Genomic DNA, 19376 nt, shown 5'->3' with positions numbered 1-19376 from the left:
CAACAAATTTATAAACTTCCCTTTGTAAATCTCTTCAGATGTTTTCATTCTCTTCTACCATTGGCACACCTGCTACACTCTCACAGAAATTCTCCTGAACAACCCAATGATCAGTGTTACCGACTAGTTGATTTGAAAAATCTGCCAGGTGATAGAATAGTAACATAAGTGGAAGATAAGTATAAACTGGAAAACATCCTCAATACTGGAGTAAAAAGAACTATAGAGTTTGTTTCTACAGCTGTTTACAATGGTCCATGGTAATTTCAAGATGGGTTATGATGCTCATGCCTAGCAATCATGATTTTCAAACAGCTCAGTCTGACATTTGCACTGCATAAAAGCAAATGTAACATCTTGATCACATGATTATACAGCTCATAAGGTATGGTTACAGGGTAATGGAACAAGGGAGCTTATTCTAATAGAACATACAGAACACAAATGAGAATATATGCATGCATCTGACCATTTGTTGGGAATTGGTTTGAGGCCAAATGTTAAACACTTTGGGGCACTTCAGAAACAATTTGATGACAGATTGAGAAACCATGAGAATGAGTGCTTAGCCAGAAATAGAAAGATTTTGATGTAATCACTACACAAAGTCACTGTGTATATGATCATGAAAGTTTCAGATTGCTGCAGAACCAAACCTGCAGTGCTTCAAATATGCACATGCTTGTTATTATAGAGGAAAAATATTTTTGTAGTATAACGGGACAAATACCTACTGCTTAAGGCATTATTAGAGACTTTTTAGCAAAAAAAACTTTTCTTTGACTGTTGTCTTGAACTCCTGAAGGGAAACGCTGCTATAGAAGGGATTCTCATTCAGGTATATGTTGGACTGTATTACCCTGCTTGTTCCTCATGTTTGAGAATATCTGAAAAATGACAACTCATGTATAGGTAGCATGTTAAGATTTGCAAAGTGCATTGTTCACAACAGTACTGTAAAGTAGATAGAACTAGTAGGATTCCAACTGACTTTAATATTGCCCAAAGGAAAATATAATTGGAAAAATATAATTAAACTAAACTTGAATTATTCACTCTTCTCTTCTTTTAGTGCAGATGATAAATGATTGTGATATGCTTCCTTCATGATTAACTGTCCTGAATACTAAAATTTATAACCTGGAGGGAAAAAAGAAACGTTGATACACATTGTATAGTATGTAATTATTTGTTGATTGACTTTTACAATGGGGGAAGAATGTAAAGATGGAACAGGGAGTACAACTTTCCCAAAACTGTTTGTTTTTAACACTAGAATGACTAGATATGTCAATTTGCACAAATGTAATGTTACTTTAAAATAAAATTTTTCATCTTACTTATCTTTTGTTTTCTTTGCCTTGAGGGTAAAAAATATATACTGTTTCTATTGGTGCAGTTTGGTCCTTCGAGGTATTCTTACACTCTGGTTTTCCCATTGTTTCAAAATAATTTTAGTAATGAGTTAGGTCCTCATTTGAGGAAAAAAAGACTCGACTAGAAGTGTTTACAAATTGTTAATTTTTAACACAATATACCTCAGAATAACTGAAAAACTCAATTTCACTTTATATGTATTAAGTGAAGTACTATAAGAAGTTAGAAATTTTCTGTCTTATATGAGCTTTCCAGAAAGAAATAATCATGTTTATTAAATTAATACATGTTACAAAATAAGGGGGTTTATTTTTGTATTATATCTGAAAACTATTAAAGCTAAAGATTAGCTCCTCAGATAACTCCTTGAGTTTAGTTAACCAAGAAATTAGATTTATAAGAATAAAGCATAAAAATGCTTTCAGTGTTTAAAAAAAGCCCCATACACATAAAGCTTTCATCAGTTCAGGTGGGAAATGTAATCAATCCCTCATTGAAGACACAAAAATTGAAGTAACAGGAGATGTAGAAAGATTGCTACCCTTAAAATTTAATAATCCAATTAGATTTCTCATTAAAACTTGGCTAATATGTATAAACCATATTAAGTGATTGCTCATCATCTTTAATTGAGATGGTAAAAAAAAAGACACTTTCTTTTTTTTAATAACCAGGAGACTATATTTGAATGTTTTATGTTTTGTTGTTTCCCATAAAAAATATTAAAAGGAATAAAATAGAGTTGTTACTGGATTATCTGACTAGGAATGGTAAATTGAAATATTTTGGGTATGACAGTATGGTTTACATAAAAACTGTTAGCTCAAGGTATGAAAAAGGAATCTAGGATAGGACACCCATTGTAAGGGTACAGGCTTACTAAATCTACACTTCTCATTTTGGTGATCTCAGGATGTAGCATTTTTATTTTCTAAATGAATATTTTAGGACACTATAATTTTTTTTTGAAATGTGTGTATATAGCTCTAGTTTTTTTGAAATGTATGAGTTGATATTGAATACTTCATAATATTAAATTCATTTGTACAACCTTTTAAAGAGCATGTTTATATATAAGTACATGTAATGATTTTTTGTTTCCATTTTCTGGTGAAATAAAGCATCTAGTCTAGAAATACAAAAGCTTTGAACTGAGGCATTTTATCAATGGGTACAAATCTTGACCTTGACTTACATTTTAATGTTGTTCTGTAAACCAGTATTTTTTCTTCAATATGTAAATATGACAGGTCGTAAGTAGAAATGCCTGTGTGCTTTATTTAGATATTATTATCATACACACTAATGCTATTAATATCTTGTTTAATATATTGGTAGTATCAGGACTGTATAGTAGCTCTACTTTTGATTTCATTGGTATAGGGGACTAGGGAGAGGTGGGAGTAGGGAGAGTTGAGTGATAGAAGACTAGAAAGATAGGGTGACTATAGGTCATGGAAGGTCTTGAGCATAGGTGGGGAACCTGTGGCCTTCTAGATCCTTAAGTACAGCCTCTTGACTGAATCCAGATTTTAAAATTAAGGCTCTATAAGGCCACATGTGGCCTCAAGGCCACAGGTTCCCCACCCCTGGTCTTGTGTGTCAAGATAAATGAATGAATTTAACTCAGTAGACGGTAGGGAGCCACTCAATATTTTTTAACTAACGTGGAATGACCAGATTTGTGCATAAGGAAGATTAGTCTTAAAGAATGAAGGATGTTTTACATTGGGAAGAGAGAGGCAGAAAGAGCTCTTAGGAAGATACTGCAGTAGCATAGGAAGTTGGCAGTGAGGTCCTTATTGTAGAATAGTGGCATTGGAAATAGAGAGGAGAGGACTGATATTTTAGACCAAATTATATATTAGGTTGGATTCAGGATTTAGTGATTAGATGTCAGAGATGATAAAGAGGGGAAAATCAACAATAACATGAAAGTCTAATTCAGGGGAGACTGAATAGGTGGTGTTGTCACTGGCAGAAACAGTGAAGTCAGAAGGAGGGAGCAGTTAGTCAACAAGCGTTTATTAAGCCCCTACTACATGCTAGGCCCTGTGCTAAGCACTGGAAGTGCAAAGAAAGGCAAAAGACAATCTTGGCTCTCAAAAAACTCAGTTGTGTGATGGAGACATCATACAAATCACTATGTACCAAAATATAAATATACATATAAAGACACACGTGCGTGCACACAGACATGCAGGATAAATTAGAGACAATCACCAGAGAAAAAACACTAAAATTTAGGAGGTATCAAGAAACGCTACTTGTAGATGGTAGAATTTAGCAGGAACTTCAAGGAAGGCGGGTGGTAGAGATGAGGAAGGAAGTTTCAGGTATGGGGCACAACCATTGTGAAAATATCCAACATTAAAAGATGGAATGTAGTATTTGAGGAACAGCAAGGAAGCTAGTGTCACAAGATACATTTGGATAGTTAGATATAAGAAAGCTAGAAGGGGAGGAGATGGCTAAGGTGACAAGGGTTTTGTATGCCAGACTGAGGATTTTATGTTTGATCCTGAAGCAGATTTAGAAGGAAAGACAATAAACCCAATTTTTTATGTACTGAATTTGAGGTACCAGTGGTACATTGAGGTGGGCATGTCCCACAAATAGTGCATAACAGTAGCAATGATACTAACATTTATGTAGTACTTAGAGTTTGTAAAAACTTTACAAAATATTATTTCATTTTATCCTCACAACAACCTGGGAAGGGAAGTGCTATTGTTATCTTCATTTTAGAGATGAGGAATCTTGGGCAGACAGAAGTTAAGTAGCTTGCCCAGAGTCATACAGCTACATGGTCTATTTTTTATTCACTCCAAGAGTTTTACACACACACACAGACACACACACACACACACACACGACATCAGCTCATTTTCTCATTCTTTAATTTTTTCCCCTCATTCTACAAATAACCACTGATAGCTACAATGTACCTAGAACCCTGGCAAACATTAGGCAAAACACAATGTAATGTAGAATCTTTTACATGATTACAAACAATATTCTGTCAAGCAAGTTTCTGCCAAGGTAGCTATCAGACCCCAGGGCAGGCTATGTAAAAAAAAAAAAAAAACAAGTTGAGAGTAGGTGTAGGTATAGCGTCTAGAGGATTTGAATATAAATTTGCTTTTGTCATTAATTTTCAGTGTAAGGTTTTTTTAAAGAGGCTATGATGAGGAAAAGGGTTCTTAAAAACCCTGAAAGGTACATCATTCAAATATTGTTATCACCATTTTTAAAGTAAATGGGTCCTGAGACATTTTGACCTGCCTGAGAATTCCATAGCTTGGTGGAGCTGGGAATTGAAAGCTGGTTCTCTGGGTCCAAGTTCAGTTTGCTTTCCACTTCTTGTATTATAGTTACTTTTTCAGTAATATAAATGCTATGTCATTTTCTTGGGGAGGAAGGAGGAAACACCATTTACATTTTTTGTTGTAATCTCAATTTTTTTTTATTATTTATTAATTAGTTTACACCATTCAGTTCCACAAACTTTTGAGTTTTGAATTTTCTTCCCCTCCCCACTCCCCAAGACAGGATGTAATCTGATATAGGCTCTTCATATACATTCATATTAAACATATTTTCACATTAGTCATGTTGTAAAGAAGAATTGTAACCAATGGAATGAACCACGAGAAAGAAGAAACAAAACAAACAAGAAAGCAAATAGTATGCTTCGATCTACATTCAGACTTTGTAATTCTTTCTCTGGATGTGGATGGCATTTCCCATCATGAGCCTTTTGGAGTTGTCTTAGAACCTTGCATTGCTGAGAAGGGCCAGGTCTGTCAAAGTTATTCTTTGCACAATATGGCTGTAACGATGTACAATATTTTCTTGGTTCTGCTCACTTCACTCAGCATCAGTTCATGTAAACTTTCCCAGGTTTTTCTGAAATCTTCCTGCTCATTATTTCTTATAGCACAATAATATTCCATCACAATCACATACCACAGCTTGTTCAGCCATTCCCCAATTGATGGGCATCCCCTTAAATTTCCAGTTCTTGGTCACCATAAAAAGAGCTGCTATAAATATTTTTGTACGTGTGGGTAAATTTTTCTTTTTTATTGTAGATGAATTTTTCACTGTTGTGTGGAAACCCTTGATTCATTTGCTCTGTAGCCCAAGCTGTTGTTGCCCAGAGAAAACCTAGTTCCCTCTCTTCTCCAGGCCAGAGCTTAGGAAGTTAGTTTCTGAGTCCACCCTCTCTGTCCCCCATTGGAGGTGTATAGCCACTAAATTCTGAAAAGGACTGTTAGGGTTAGACCAGAAGGTTCAGAGCTAGTGTGCATAATAAAATGACCTGAAGGGAGCTCCAAGGGTGATGTAGCAGAAATAACAAAACAGTCTGCAGCTGAACAACACCTTGAGATAAAAAGTTGACCAAAGACGTATTAGGTACATTGCATGTTGTTTCCTTATTAGAAGAGCCACAGGGCAGTGGCTGGAGTGCAATGAAGAGGACCTGGATCCAAATCTTCCTGGATTTGGCATGACGTGAATAAGTCACTTAATCCTGATATGGATAACATTTAACTCTCTCCATTTCCTTGTCTGTAACATGAGGGTGATATTTGTACTACCTACCTCACAAAGTTATATTGAAGAAAGCACTTCGCAGACCTTAAAGTGCTATATAAATGTGAATAATTATTATTTTCCCATGCTTAAAGGGAATGTTAACCCAGATTTAGCAGAAGAAATAGATGAAACCCTTCCTTATTTAAAAAAAATTCTCCAGAACAAAAATTCTTTTAAATAATTTTAAAATATGCATGTGCATCTTTAAAGGTAATATTATAAAATATTAAAGTTAGTCTTTCAACTTGGTTACCAGAAAAGCACTAAGGTTTTTTTTTTTTTCCTGAAATTATGTTGAGTAATTTTCTATTATTTAATTATTTGGGGTATTCACTGTTTGAGATAAATCCATACTAACTCTACATAAGTCTCATACTCACTCTGTTATTTTCTATTTAGTTTGAGATTATATTGGTCCTAGACACAGAAAACATGGATTATCATCAAAAAGTTATTTAGTGTTATGGAAATGTACTGAACTGGGTATCAGCTCAGATCCTGGCTTCACTGTTTGCTGCCTGTGTGGCCATGAGCATTTAACCTCAGCCTCAGTTTCCTTATCTGTAAAATAGTAATGACAATACTTTTACTGCTGTATCATCTACTTTTTAGGACCAAATGAGATATGAAAAATCCTTAAGAACTGTACAGATATAAAGTATTAATAATAATCTCTTACCAAAACAGTGTTTTAAATTTCCATGTTTTCTTTTAGACTAAAGCATTTAAAATAAAATCTCTGAGAAAATGTTAATCATCTTAAGACTTTAATTTAAGGAGACTTGTTAAATTGTTTAACTTGTACCCTCCAGTATCATTCCATAAAGACTTGTGTGACAAACTGAGAAATATCTCTGAACACAGTGGGTAGCCAGTAGGTTTTCTGCAGGGGGTTTCTACTGAGAGCTGACAGAGGGCAGCTTGGCAAATGTTCAGAAACCTACATTAACTTGGTTGAGCCCGGCATGGAACCTTGTGTTCAGCAGAATTCTTCTGACCTGCCTCTCTGCATGCCGAGGTAATCAGCAAACACCTAATGAGCCCACTCCAAAGAAACAGACCCTCTCCCAACCTACTTCATTTTCCTATGTTCTCTGGGGGTGGAGAGACAAGACTTCATGAGGACTGATGATGCTGCAAAGACCACAATAATGATAATTAACTTGCTGAATTTAGAAGATTATGCTGTTAATTAGTTGCAAAATAAAGATAAGTAATAGAGCAGCAGATGGTAGGATAACACCCAGGAGAAGGAGGGTTATTACTCTGATGAGCTTTTGTGGCATATATGAAATATGGATCTGACTTTTTCATAAATTGTTTCTGGAGAATATTATCTTGTTTCTGTGAGCTATGATGGAGTAGTCTATTCCTACCAAGTTTTGACAGATGTGATAAGGATTTGTTTTCAAGGGTACAAATAAGCACAATAGAACTTGAATAACAGACTAGCCAAATTACCTGTTTGAATAAATGGGGCAGAATTGCCATCCAGCTTGAGCAAACCTGACTGATTGAGCTTTCTTTCATTAAGTGATACTGTAGTTATTTATCCTTGAAAATTATTCTTCAGATTTCAAATTGCTGGACAGAATAATGTTATATAGTGACAATTCTCAATTTTCTTAACACTGGATACTTCATTATAAAATTTTCCTTAATGGTGTTATATATGTTGCAAAAAATAATGCATTATTATCCTTACTAAATTATATTTTAATAACCTTCAGTTCTCCTTACTGTCACTTCACAATGATCCTTTACTAGAGGATCATTTACCTTAATAATGATTGATATTTACTCCATTACTCCTTTTTATTATTAATCATAGACTTTTAAATGCTAGAATTATCCTAAAACCCTATCTTGGCAAGAAGTCCAACACTCTCTGTAAGTTACAGAAGCCAAGAGGTCTGTGTCCTTGCCTTGTGACTGGCTGTGTGACTTTGGGCAAGTGCTTTCAGGGCTCTCAGCTTCAGTTTCTTCATCTGTAAAATGAATGGGTTGGATTGGTGAACTCTAAGCTTCTGTCCAGTTTTAACTTTCTGTGATTCTGTAAAATGCATCTTGTTTGTGTGTCATTTCTTTTGAAAATAATTTTGCTTAATCATTTGAATCTACTCTGAAATTTCTCTTAGAAAAATGTATTGTCTATTAAATATAATAGTAAAATGTTATGATAAGCTTTTCAGTTGCTCTTCACTATGCAGTATTTATTTCATGCTGTATGTCCTTTAAGTTTGTATGCTTATATTTCTAAAGAAACTATGTTATTAGTATTATCTCCATAGTCAAATTTTCAGAATAATTGTGCTGTTGGTAGGGAAGAGGGTGATCTTCATTTAAACTGTTGTAAAAGCTTATGATTATAAGCTTAAAAATAAATTGACAGACTCAAAGCAGTGTTAATTAACCCTTGCAATTCTGTTCTTACATTTTATACCCAGTGGCACACTTTTCCAGGCAGATCCATTGTAATCAATGTAACAGCATGGAGCAAACATTAGAGCTTCCTCACTGGATACATACTGTATACCCTAGGGCAGTCAAGAGAGGATAATGAATGAATACTGATGCTGCTTTTAAGTGCTCTATCAGGTAGTAACTTGCCCTACTAAAGATTATTCAAGAGAGTGATGTTTATGTACTTCAGACTCCCCTATGTGCTATAACTGTATTTCATTAATGTTAAGAGTTAAAGCTATTTTAACTATAAAACTTTTATATGCTCCTTGGTTCTTCCTAGGAAGCTCAAAATATTGGAGCCATACTAATCTATAGTGCTTCATTTCACTTTCATTGGATAATTTTAGATTCAGTAAGGCATTAACTTAACATTTATTAAGTACATAGTGTTGTTTTAAAAATTTGGAAATCTCTGCTTTTTCCCTCTATATGTTCCCCAAACTTAGCAAGTCTCATCTTCACAGCTTTCAACTCATCACAGTTTGATTTTTTGTTGTTGTTGTTCCTGCCTAAGTACACCTTCCTCCATCCTTGGCAACTCCATCCATCTAGGTATTACCTTAAACCACTCAGTTCTACACCACCTTGAAATGGTTCTCAACTCACCAGTGTCCCAGTTTGTTGTGCCTCAGAACCACTGCTACTTAGAATTATGGAATGTTAGAGCTAGTAAAGAATTTAGGAAACCGCTTTCCTGCCCTCCCCTTCCCTCACTTATCTCCATTCACAGTCTTGATTTTCTGGTTATTCTGTTCAACCATAGTACACTCTACTTTGAGTCCTTTGCCCTCATTTTCCTTTGGCCGGTTATGCCCTATCAAACCCCAGCACTAGACTAACCCATATACCTTCGGTATTCCTACTAACATTCTGTTGAACACTGATTAGGTCCACTACAGGTTTGTTAACTGACCTCAACTAGACCATGCTGCACTACAGTCTTTTATTCTTTCCTAATTGACTGTCATACTCCTTGCAGTAGCTTTTCCAAACCTCCTCTCCCAGGTCCCCTGTACCTACTCCCTCCTTTCTTACTTTGCATCAGAGGACTGTACCTCCTCTCTTCCACTGAGAAAATAGAGACCATCTAAGCTTCCTTTTATCCTTTTTTTCCACATCTTAAAATGTCTGTCCATCAGTTGCCGTGCCCCGTTCCCCCCATATTTTCATCCTTTGCTTTTATCTGTAGAGGAAGATAGGATCCTTGAACTTGCCATGTCTTTTCATGATCCCATTCCCTCTAATCCCCTGGAGTCATTCATTCTTGATCATTCTCCCTCTTCCTTTCTCTCTCCACCTCCTTCCTTCCCACAGATTCCTTCTGATACCTGCAGACATGTCCAAGTCTCCCATAACCTTTTAATTCAACAAAAACAAACCTTTCTCTAAACCTTCGCTTGCTGTGCCCTTCACTGTCGTCCTGTATATCCCCTCCTAGAAAGACTTGGCTGTATTATCACTTCCATTTCTCACTCTCTTAACCCCTTACAGTTTAGCTTTCAACCTAAATTTGGGTTATTGGTGCACTTTTTAAGCCCAGATTTGAAGGCCTTTCCTCATTATCCATCCTCCTTGACACTGTAGACCATCCCTTCTGTTGGATTCTCTCCTCCATTGTCTTCTGTGATGTTATCTTGGTATTTGTCTCATTAGTCCTTTGCTGAATTCTTTTCCTCAATAACAACAGCATAATGATCATAATAGCTAGATTTTGTACTAGGCCCTTTACTAATAGTATCTTATTTGAACTTCGTAGCAACGCTGAGAGTTAAATGTTCTTATTATCCCCATTTTATAGTTGAGGAAACTGAGGCAAACAGAAGCTAAGTGACTTAACCAAGGTCACTCAGCTAGTAAGTGTCTGAGGTAGGATTTGAACTCTGGTCTTCCTGACTCCAGGCCCCGTGCTCCATCCACTGCACCGCCTAGCTGCTAGTGTATCACAATCATTTCTTGCCCACTAAGCTTAGGTATCTCCCAAAGCTCTACCCTAGGCCCTCTTCCCTTTTCTCTCTTCTGTGTCCCTCGTTGGTCTCATTGCCCTCATGGATTCGGTTGTCTTCTCTCTACAGATGGCTTCCAAAACTTTATATCCAGGCCCAGTCCATCTTCTGAACTCCAGACTGCCTGCTGGACATCTTTCCATAGATATCTCGTGGGCACTCAGCTTGCTTAAAACAAACTCATTTGACTTCTTCCTTTAAGCCTCATCATCTTCCAAACCTCCTCATTTCTGTTAAGAACTCAGATAGCCAAGATTCACAACCTAGGAATCATCCTTCATCTTTCATTCTCCCTTCCTATATCTGGTCATTTACCAAGGCTTACAGATTCTACCTCCACAACATCCCCCACTTGTCCCCTTCCCTCCACTCATGCAGCTTTCCTTTGTTCAGACCCTCATCACCCTTCCCTGGACCATTGCAGTAGCTTCCTAATTGATCTACTGGCTTCTGGTCTCTCCCCTTGCAATTCATTCTCCACACAGCTGCAAACTAATATCCCTAAGATAGCCCCCTGCTCAGAAGTTTAGAGTAGTACTCTTTTGCCTTCAGCATAAAATACAAACTCCTCAGCCTGACTGTTACAGCCTTATACAATCTAGCTTCTGCCTATTCCACTCATTTCATATTTTCCCCCTTATGTACCTTCTATTCCGGCCAGACTGACTTAGCAGCAATAGATTCTTTGAAATTAACATTTCGTCTTCCATCTCTGTGTCTTTGTGTCCTCCATGCTGGAATGCACTTCCTCTTTTACGTCCTTTGTATAATTTGTAGCTTCTTTCATGGCTCCCTTAGGTGCTACGTTCTATGGGAGGCCCCATTCCCCACCCCACCTTATGTTCCTACATACTATATTCCCTGAGTAGGAGTGAACTCCTTCAGCAAAGAAATGATTTTGTTTTTTTTTTTCTTTGTACCCCTTTCACACAGTAAGCATTTTCATAAATGTGAATTAATAAAATTGGGCCATCCCAACCATTATTTGTGTAGTGTTAGAAGTTAAATCCTTGAAATCATTCCTTTAGCAGTAAATAATTCATTTTAAGTTATAAACTGTAATAAGGAAATGATTTTGTAATAATTGTTTTATTCAAGTTGGGGAAAGCTTTGCTTAGGAGAGTGAGCCCCATACTTGAAGCTTGGATTTGAATCCTTGTTTAGATGTATAGCGGCTCGATGACCATGGCAAAATCCTGTAACCTCTTTCAGCCTCAGTTCCCACGTCTGTAAAATGAGAATAGTAACCTTTATTATTATTAGCATTCCATCTCCTGCCTAGAACAACCACTTATTAAAATTCTTATCTTCTTTCAAAGATCTCAAGACAGGTACAATATCCTGCAGTTGACATTCTAGATTCCCTTAGTTATTAGTGTTTTCTACCACTTAAAGTTATCATTTATTTACTTAGCTGTGTAAATATTATACCTACCTCCTATTAGAGTGTAAATTCCTTGAAGGTAGAGACCATTTTTAATTTTGCCTTTGTGTCAGCCCCTAACACAATGTCTTACATGTAGTAAGCACTGGTAAATCCTTGATGAATCAATGATTCCCTATACTTTATACCAGCTGTGTTTTTGAATGAGGAAGATATTTTTCTTTCCTTCTCATAATAATTAGTTTCCTGCTAATATACCTTGAAGCCTATATTTAAGATTTTTCTCATAGCTTGGTCAATCTAATATATATACCTTAGTATAAACCTACTGTGGAAATAGGTGTTCCATCAGTAGAGGTTCTGGTAACTTTTTCACTTTTCTTCTGGTTCTGAGTCTCATCTTTTTCTGATTTATGGTCAAAGTTTAGGGGATATGGGGCAATTACATTGAGAAAAAATTATTTAGAAAAAGAAATCATAACTTCTAAAATAATTTAAGCTGCATAGTTCCAAATTATACAGAATAATGCTTATCCTCATCAGCTGAATTGAACTGGCTTCATAGATTTAGAGTTAGAAGGGATCTTAAGCATAATCTAGGCCAACTCCCTCATTTTACAGATGAGGAAACAGAAACTGAGAGAAACTTAAGTTATTTACTCGTACAGGCGGTAGCAGCACATAGCAGCCAGAGCTCAAAGTCAGTGCTCGGGTCTTTTTAAGTGTGATTTTCAAGGAAATAGGATAAATACCACTGAGTTAGTTGCTGTTAACCAGTCTGTTACAACTTTTAAAAATTCTATCTTGGGAATAACATTAAACAGTTTAAGGCTTCAGTTTTCAGGTATAATATTTTAAGGATATGTGAGGTCACCATTTTTTTGGGTACTCATTGCTCTATGCTTTAGCAGACTTTATGAGTTGGTGTGACCAAAAACATTCATCACATGATTTCCAACCCCATGGCATATGAGTATCTCTGATCTTAGATATAGTATTTCCTGGGCAACAGACACGCCATCCATCACCCAACCTATAATCAAAGCTTTTCTAGATTGTTATAGAATCTTCTGGTACTTGTACTTTGCTTGCATCATTTTTTGAGAACCTAAGATTAGTCAACAAACATTTATTAAGTACCTGCTGTGTGCCTTGGTACACTGTGTTAAGTGCTGGGCATACAAGGAAAAGCAAAAGATAGTCTCTGCTTCCAAAGAGCTCACAGTCTAATGAAGGAAACAGTTGCAAACAAAAATTTACAAAGAAGCTGTGCACAGGATAATTTGGAAATAATCAACACAGAGAAGACACTAGAATGAAGGAGGATCAGGAAAGACTTCTTGCAGAAAATAGAACCTTAGCAGAGATTTGAAAGAAGCCAGATGAGGGAGAGAGTAACCTTCTTGCCATGATGAACCATTACAGTTATTTATTGGTGGATCAATCATAATGTTATCCAGTTACTCCCATGATATATATGGACCCTTATAGGCCTAAGAACTAGTGAGTCTCTGACTTGATTATTGCATGATTCTTATTTCATGTTTACAACGGGCAATCATAAAAGCTTCACTAGAATTCATACTTATTATAGTGCTGGGGGAAGGAGGGGGTTGTCCGCTCAAGCTTTGGGAAATGTTGAATTAATTGAGGAACCAGTTTCTTTCGTTTGGCAAATACTAAGTTCCAGTTATTGAAAGTTCCATACAATGAAATATGAGGCATAGACCCCACCCTTAGGAAACTTACAGTCTAGTTGGGATGAGGACAAGACAAACACATGTTAAATTGATAACCAACACATGAGATGGTAAATGAACTGTCAGGTCCAACTTACCTTGCTTTTATTGAAATAAATGCAGATGTTATCTATATCTATATTTGCTTCATTCTAATGTTAGATCCAGAGGCATTTCCAAAAGTGATGATATCTTTGTTCATAAGTGGAAACATTGTAATGAACTTGAGATATTTATCTTTAGGTCAGTCCAGAGTTAGTGTGAATATATAGAAAGACCTCATTATTCATTCCTAAAGGTCATTAACAGTAGCCAAATTGTGAACAACAGAGGCCAAAGAGTCATCCCCTAGCAGCAGGTGGGAAGACTCCAGGGCCTAGATACACATTTTCCTTGCAGATGCTAGAGAACGGATGTTCTTGTCCTAGGACAGTGAATTAATAAGACTACAAACAAGAATTTGCTGTTTACCGTATAGAATGAGAATTCCAGGTCACATATGTATATACATTCACATGCTCATATTTAAAACATTGTAGTTGGATTGTAGAAGGTATTCTGTTCAAATGAACATTTTTAATATTTTAATTAATGGTAATTTCTTTTATCTCTAGAAGGTTGGACACTCAGTGTTAATTTGATTTGTGTATATGTTAGTAAAGGAACTGGTATTGTACTGTTTTTGGTTTTTACAAAACTGCCTTCAAATAACAAAGTGAAAATAAATTTTAAACATGGCTTCATTATAAAAGTTTATTTAACTAAGTTTGAAGACTTTGGGGGTTTTGAAAAGATTTTTGATTCTATAGATGGTACTTAAGGCTTATTTTAAATATTAGCCTAATTCTAAATTAGTTTTGACAAGATTTGAATGCCTCCAGACTTAATTCCTTTCTTTATGGCCTTGCCATCTAATGTAGCAAATCAAAACCCAATTTTAAATTGCTTAATTCTTGAGGCACCTAGGTGGCGCGCTAGATAGAGCATCGGCCCTGGAGTCAGGAGGACCTGCGTTCAAATCCAGCCTGAGACTCTTGACAGTAGCTGTGTGACCCTGGGCAAGTCACTTAACCCCGATTGCCTTGCCCCTGCCCCCACACCAGCAAAAGGCATAATTCTTAGTATTGTCCAAGAAATTTCATTGGTATTTCGTTAACCAAAGAATATTAGACTGAAAGAATATTAGACATCTGTGATGTATCTGTGTGTTTTGGGTTTTTGTTTTTCCGTTTAAGGAATTGGGCATACTCACTATAGCATGTGTTTTAATTTTCAGAGATTAAAAGCTGCTTTGACTCAGCAACATCCTCAGGTAACAAATGGAGATGCAGTCAAGGGACATGCAAGTGGATTGGGCAGGACTCAGTCAGAGGAATCTCGAGCACAGTCTTTACAGCAGCCTGCTACATCCACTACAGAAACTCCGGTACACTTCACCAGACCATCACTGTTACTGTTTATCCTGTATTGGGTTATGATGCTGCTCTCACCTTGTTTCTTTTCTTGTAAACAAAGGGTTTTTTTAAGGGCTAACTTGTTATATCATACATGATCCCACCAAATGTGTCTTTTGACTTCACGCGATAGTAAAAATTCTAGGGAAAGACAAAACAAAGGTACTGATGGTATATTGTTAGCAAACACTAGTCACAACACACACATGCTTACATACACACTGATGGGGAAGCATATGTCATTTTTTTTAAAGTGTTAGTAAAATTCCTTTGTTTCTTGAATCCCATAGTACACTGGCCTGTTTCTGTGTGTGTGACTTTTTCTCTGTCTGTGAGTCTGTCTTTGTCACTAAAATTTTTTTTAATTAATTGAAACTGTCAGCTTAATATGAAGCAGCATATGTATATACCATATGTGTATATGCTCAGAGATATATAAAGCAATAATAATTTTGTTAACTAGTGAATCTGGACTTGGGTGAAAACATATACATGAAAAGGATCAACATTCACCTAAATCATTAAGAGAGATTCACCAAGTATTATTACCAGGGAATTCAAGAGGAAATGATAAATCTTTAGCCTTGAAACCAGTAATAGAGAGCCAGATGCAATTATGGCCTGAAATTTTAGGGATGGAATCTTTTAGGTGGTCATCTATTTCAAAAATTTAATTTAACTACATGAATTTTACTTTGGGGTATCCTCTGCTAAGATAACAGAATTTTGATTTATATATTCAGCTATCAAATGATTCATTCAGCCCTTCTTGGGACCTGTTTTTCAGGAGAAAAGTGTTCTGTTTCCTACCACTTGAGCTTGTTCTCCTAATGGTCACAGTGTTCTGTAGTATTGCTTATGTGAAAGGACTGATGGTATATCTTACATTGTAGGTCTGCAATCGGGTCATGACAGTGGTAAGGGGTTTCTCTCTAGACCAGAGGTTCTTAACCTGAGGTCCATGGATTTGTTTTGTTCTACAAAATATTTTGAGAACTATAATATGTAATTGATTTTCTTTGTAATACAGTGTATTTTATTTTATGCATTTAAAAATACTCTGAAAAGGGTAGGTTTACCAGACTGCCAGAGGGTCCATGTCTCAAAAAAAGGTTAATATCTGTCCTAGGAAGAAAAGCCATGAGGATTGGATGATAGGAAGAGTGATTCTACGGCCTTAATAAATCTCACCACCTAAAAAGAAAGAGCATCCAAAATATATAAACATTTATGCTCACAACATCAGTACATATTTATTTTATATAGCTACTAAGAACCAAACACTATTCTAGGCACTAGAGCTACAAATAAAAAGAATGAAACAACTCTCACTCTCAGGTAGCCTGTATTCAATTGTGGGGTGGGGTGGGGGGGAGAGAGATTATATACACAGGGTGCCCCAAGTCTTAGTGCAGTTGTAAGCTATTAAACCTCAAAACTGTACTAAGATTTTTGACATACACTTTACGCGCACATACAGAATAAATGGAAAGATAATAAATAAATGATTAAGTACAGGGTAGTTTGCAATGGAGAGTGCTAGCAATTGGGGAGATTAATATCATGTTGGTGGTTGAGCTGAGTCATGAAGAAAAGAAGGGATTCTATAACATTTAAGTAAGCTACGAGTTTATTCCAGGCATAGGGGATGGTCAGTGCAAAATCATGAAGACCAGTTGAAATATGTGTGTTTAACTTGATTGAAGAGTATAGAAAGGGGTTATGTCCATTGAGTCTTGAAAGATAGATTGAGGCCATGTTGTGAAGGGCCTTAAAGCCAAACATGGAGTTCACATTTTCTCTTAGAGGCAATAGGAAGTTGTTGGAGTTTGAGCATGGGGATGACATAATCAAATCTTTTTCCTGATTAAAAAATGGAATTTTACAATAATATACATCTATATTGAATTTGAATAAGATTTATATATCCTTCAGTTAGTGGTTCCTAATCATAAACTGATAAAACTTTTATAGTAATATGTCAAAGAATAAATACTATAATAAAACCTATTAAAGTATGTGTAGAGAAATTGGGATTATGTGAAGAAAATCACTTTTTGCCATATTATACATATTTAATTAAAGATGACATTTGCACCATTCCCCTGAAAACCTTTTATAACATTCTTACTAATATTATGTAAATCATAAATTGGATTACATTCTTAAAAATAAAATCGTGTAGCTAAAGCCTGATAACCGGTTTTTAGTCCTGGCCCCTTGTATCAGAATTGTATGATGGCATTCTGCTTGATGATGCAATGAATTTCTGTTAACTCTTTCACTAAGTACAAATAAACGTATTTTCTTTCTTACAGGCTTCTCCAGCTCACCCAACACCACAGACACAAAATACAGGTGGACGTAGAAGAAGGGCAGCTAATGAAGACCCTGATGAAAAAAGGAGGAAGTTTCTAGAGCGAAATAGAGCAGCAGCTTCAAGGTGCCGGCAAAAAAGGAAAGTCTGGGTTCAGTCTTTGGAGAAGAAAGCGGAAGACTTGAGTTCATTGAATGGCCAGTTGCAGGTATGGTTTATGCATACATTTAATGACCATAAACAAAGTATTTCAGATTTTGTAGTTAGCTATTCAGACTTCATAGGAGATAAACTTTGGTTATATATTGGACCTATAGTAAATATAGCTTTTTAAAACTTATGTTAGAGATGAAGTGACTCATACTTTTTAAATAGCATCCAAACTATTTTTGTAAAAAGGCAACACTAATAGATAAAATATTGTTTAGCTATTTAGGAAAAATGGGTCCCCATCCTGGCCAGAAACTTCTTTTTAAGGTTGTGATATAAATTAATTTTTAAATTAAAATAAAGAACATTATTGCTCCTAGACATTTTTGTCTTTTTTTCTTTTGGTTTGTATCACAACTATGAAATTGCTTCAGTAGAGGTTTCTTGTTTTTAAGTTCCTTTGTTCTTTTAACTGTAGTTTGTTTTTTGTTTTCTTTAAAGTGAATATAGTGCTCGTGAAAGGTGCCAGATTGACAGCACTGGAAACTGAAGGCCTCTATTTATCCACAGACCAGGTACAATACGGCCAGTGGCAGTGCAAGCTTCCGACACTGCCCTGCCATGTGCCTCAGCTCCATTTCTGAGAGACCCATTGCGGTGCAAGCTTGTCTAGTTCCCATTCTTGTCTAGTTTTTTATTTCTATATACAGACTGCCAATAAGGGTGCCATTCAGTACCATTTCTTTTTAGTGATCTTTTTAGTGCTGTGGATAATTCTCCACTAGGAACCCATGTAAACTACCCCATTATATCAAATCAGACATGGTAGTAAGGGGCTTTAATTATTGATAATGTAGCTTGAATTTAGAATCACTTAATATCAATAAAAATTTTTAGAGTTTGCCCAACTTCATTCCCAATTTAAAACAAATCTTTTATATGCTTATAATTGAACTTAGAATTTTTTCATCTTATACCTGCCTTTCAAGATTTTTAGTGATATGCTTATTTTTGAGTATCTGGATAAAATTTTCAGCATCATAGATGGTATATAGTTATGATAGTTTAAAAAAGAAAGGAAATCTTGTGACTTGGACTTAATTTTACATGAGGTAAAACTCTTTTAAAAATCTTGTTGATGTAGGTAGCTTTGAATATTATTATGGTGGCTTTGGATCTACAAAGTGTCATGCTAGTGTTTTTTAATCATTTATAATATATTTAAAATGTATTGCTACCGTACTGATCATAAGGACTTCTAGTAGTTGCTTAAATACCAAGTTATGTTAATATGTTTTGTCATATGGAGTAGATGGATAAAAAAAAATTGGGGGAAATGAAACCTCATCCAAATAACAGTTAAGAAACTTTTAAATATAAAGTTTGGCGAGGAGGAGCTTCATTGAAAGAAACAAGATATTTGTAGGTGGTAGACTTTTAATACAATGTGCTATAAAGACAATCTGTAAAATAATTTAAAAATCAAGTGATTATTACTTCCAATATTAGTGATTAAAATTTTTAAGTTAAAATGATGTAAACTAATTTTTCTTTTTGCCCCTCTCTAACATAAAATCATCCACCTGAATTTTTGTTTAGTGTTTAATTCACTTGGTCTTGAGGCTGTGCCAGTTTTCTGCCTCAAGCACATATTTATGGCAGCATTAACAAGTTTTAATGAGATATTGATGTATCCTTAATTACACTGCAGCACTAGTGGCCACTTCTATAATAGCAATAGAGCTTTATTGTTTTTAGAAAAAAAAGTTAGAGGATTCAACATTCAAAATAAACATATTCTTTGGTTTTCAGTAAGCTAAGATTCAGATTTTTTTAAAAAATATTTGTGTCTGATTTGGTTAGTTTATCTTGACAAGGGGGCAA

General features: G+C 35.6%; 1 protein-coding gene across 6 annotated transcripts in view; it reads left to right on the top strand.

The window, feature by feature from the left end:
* The window catches only part of ATF2 (activating transcription factor 2), a 121908-nt gene that overhangs the window by 86478 nt on the left and 16054 nt on the right, over positions 1 to 19376 (top strand). For all 6 annotated transcript variants that reach the window (XM_036744575.1, XM_036744581.1, XM_036744577.1 and 3 more), the window contains 2 exons: positions 14848 to 14997; positions 17344 to 17550. In XM_036744575.1, the coding sequence (XP_036600470.1) occupies positions 14848 to 14997; positions 17344 to 17550 (357 nt within the window). The remainder of the gene's footprint in view (positions 1 to 14847; positions 14998 to 17343; positions 17551 to 19376) is intronic.

The sequence above is a fragment of the Trichosurus vulpecula genome, chromosome 2 (assembly GCF_011100635.1).
Source record: "Trichosurus vulpecula isolate mTriVul1 chromosome 2, mTriVul1.pri, whole genome shotgun sequence".
In the NCBI taxonomy this organism is placed as follows: domain Eukaryota; kingdom Metazoa; phylum Chordata; class Mammalia; order Diprotodontia; family Phalangeridae; genus Trichosurus; species Trichosurus vulpecula.
Note: the sequence above shows the minus strand (reverse complement) of the source record. Positions and strands in the feature narration are given on the sequence as shown.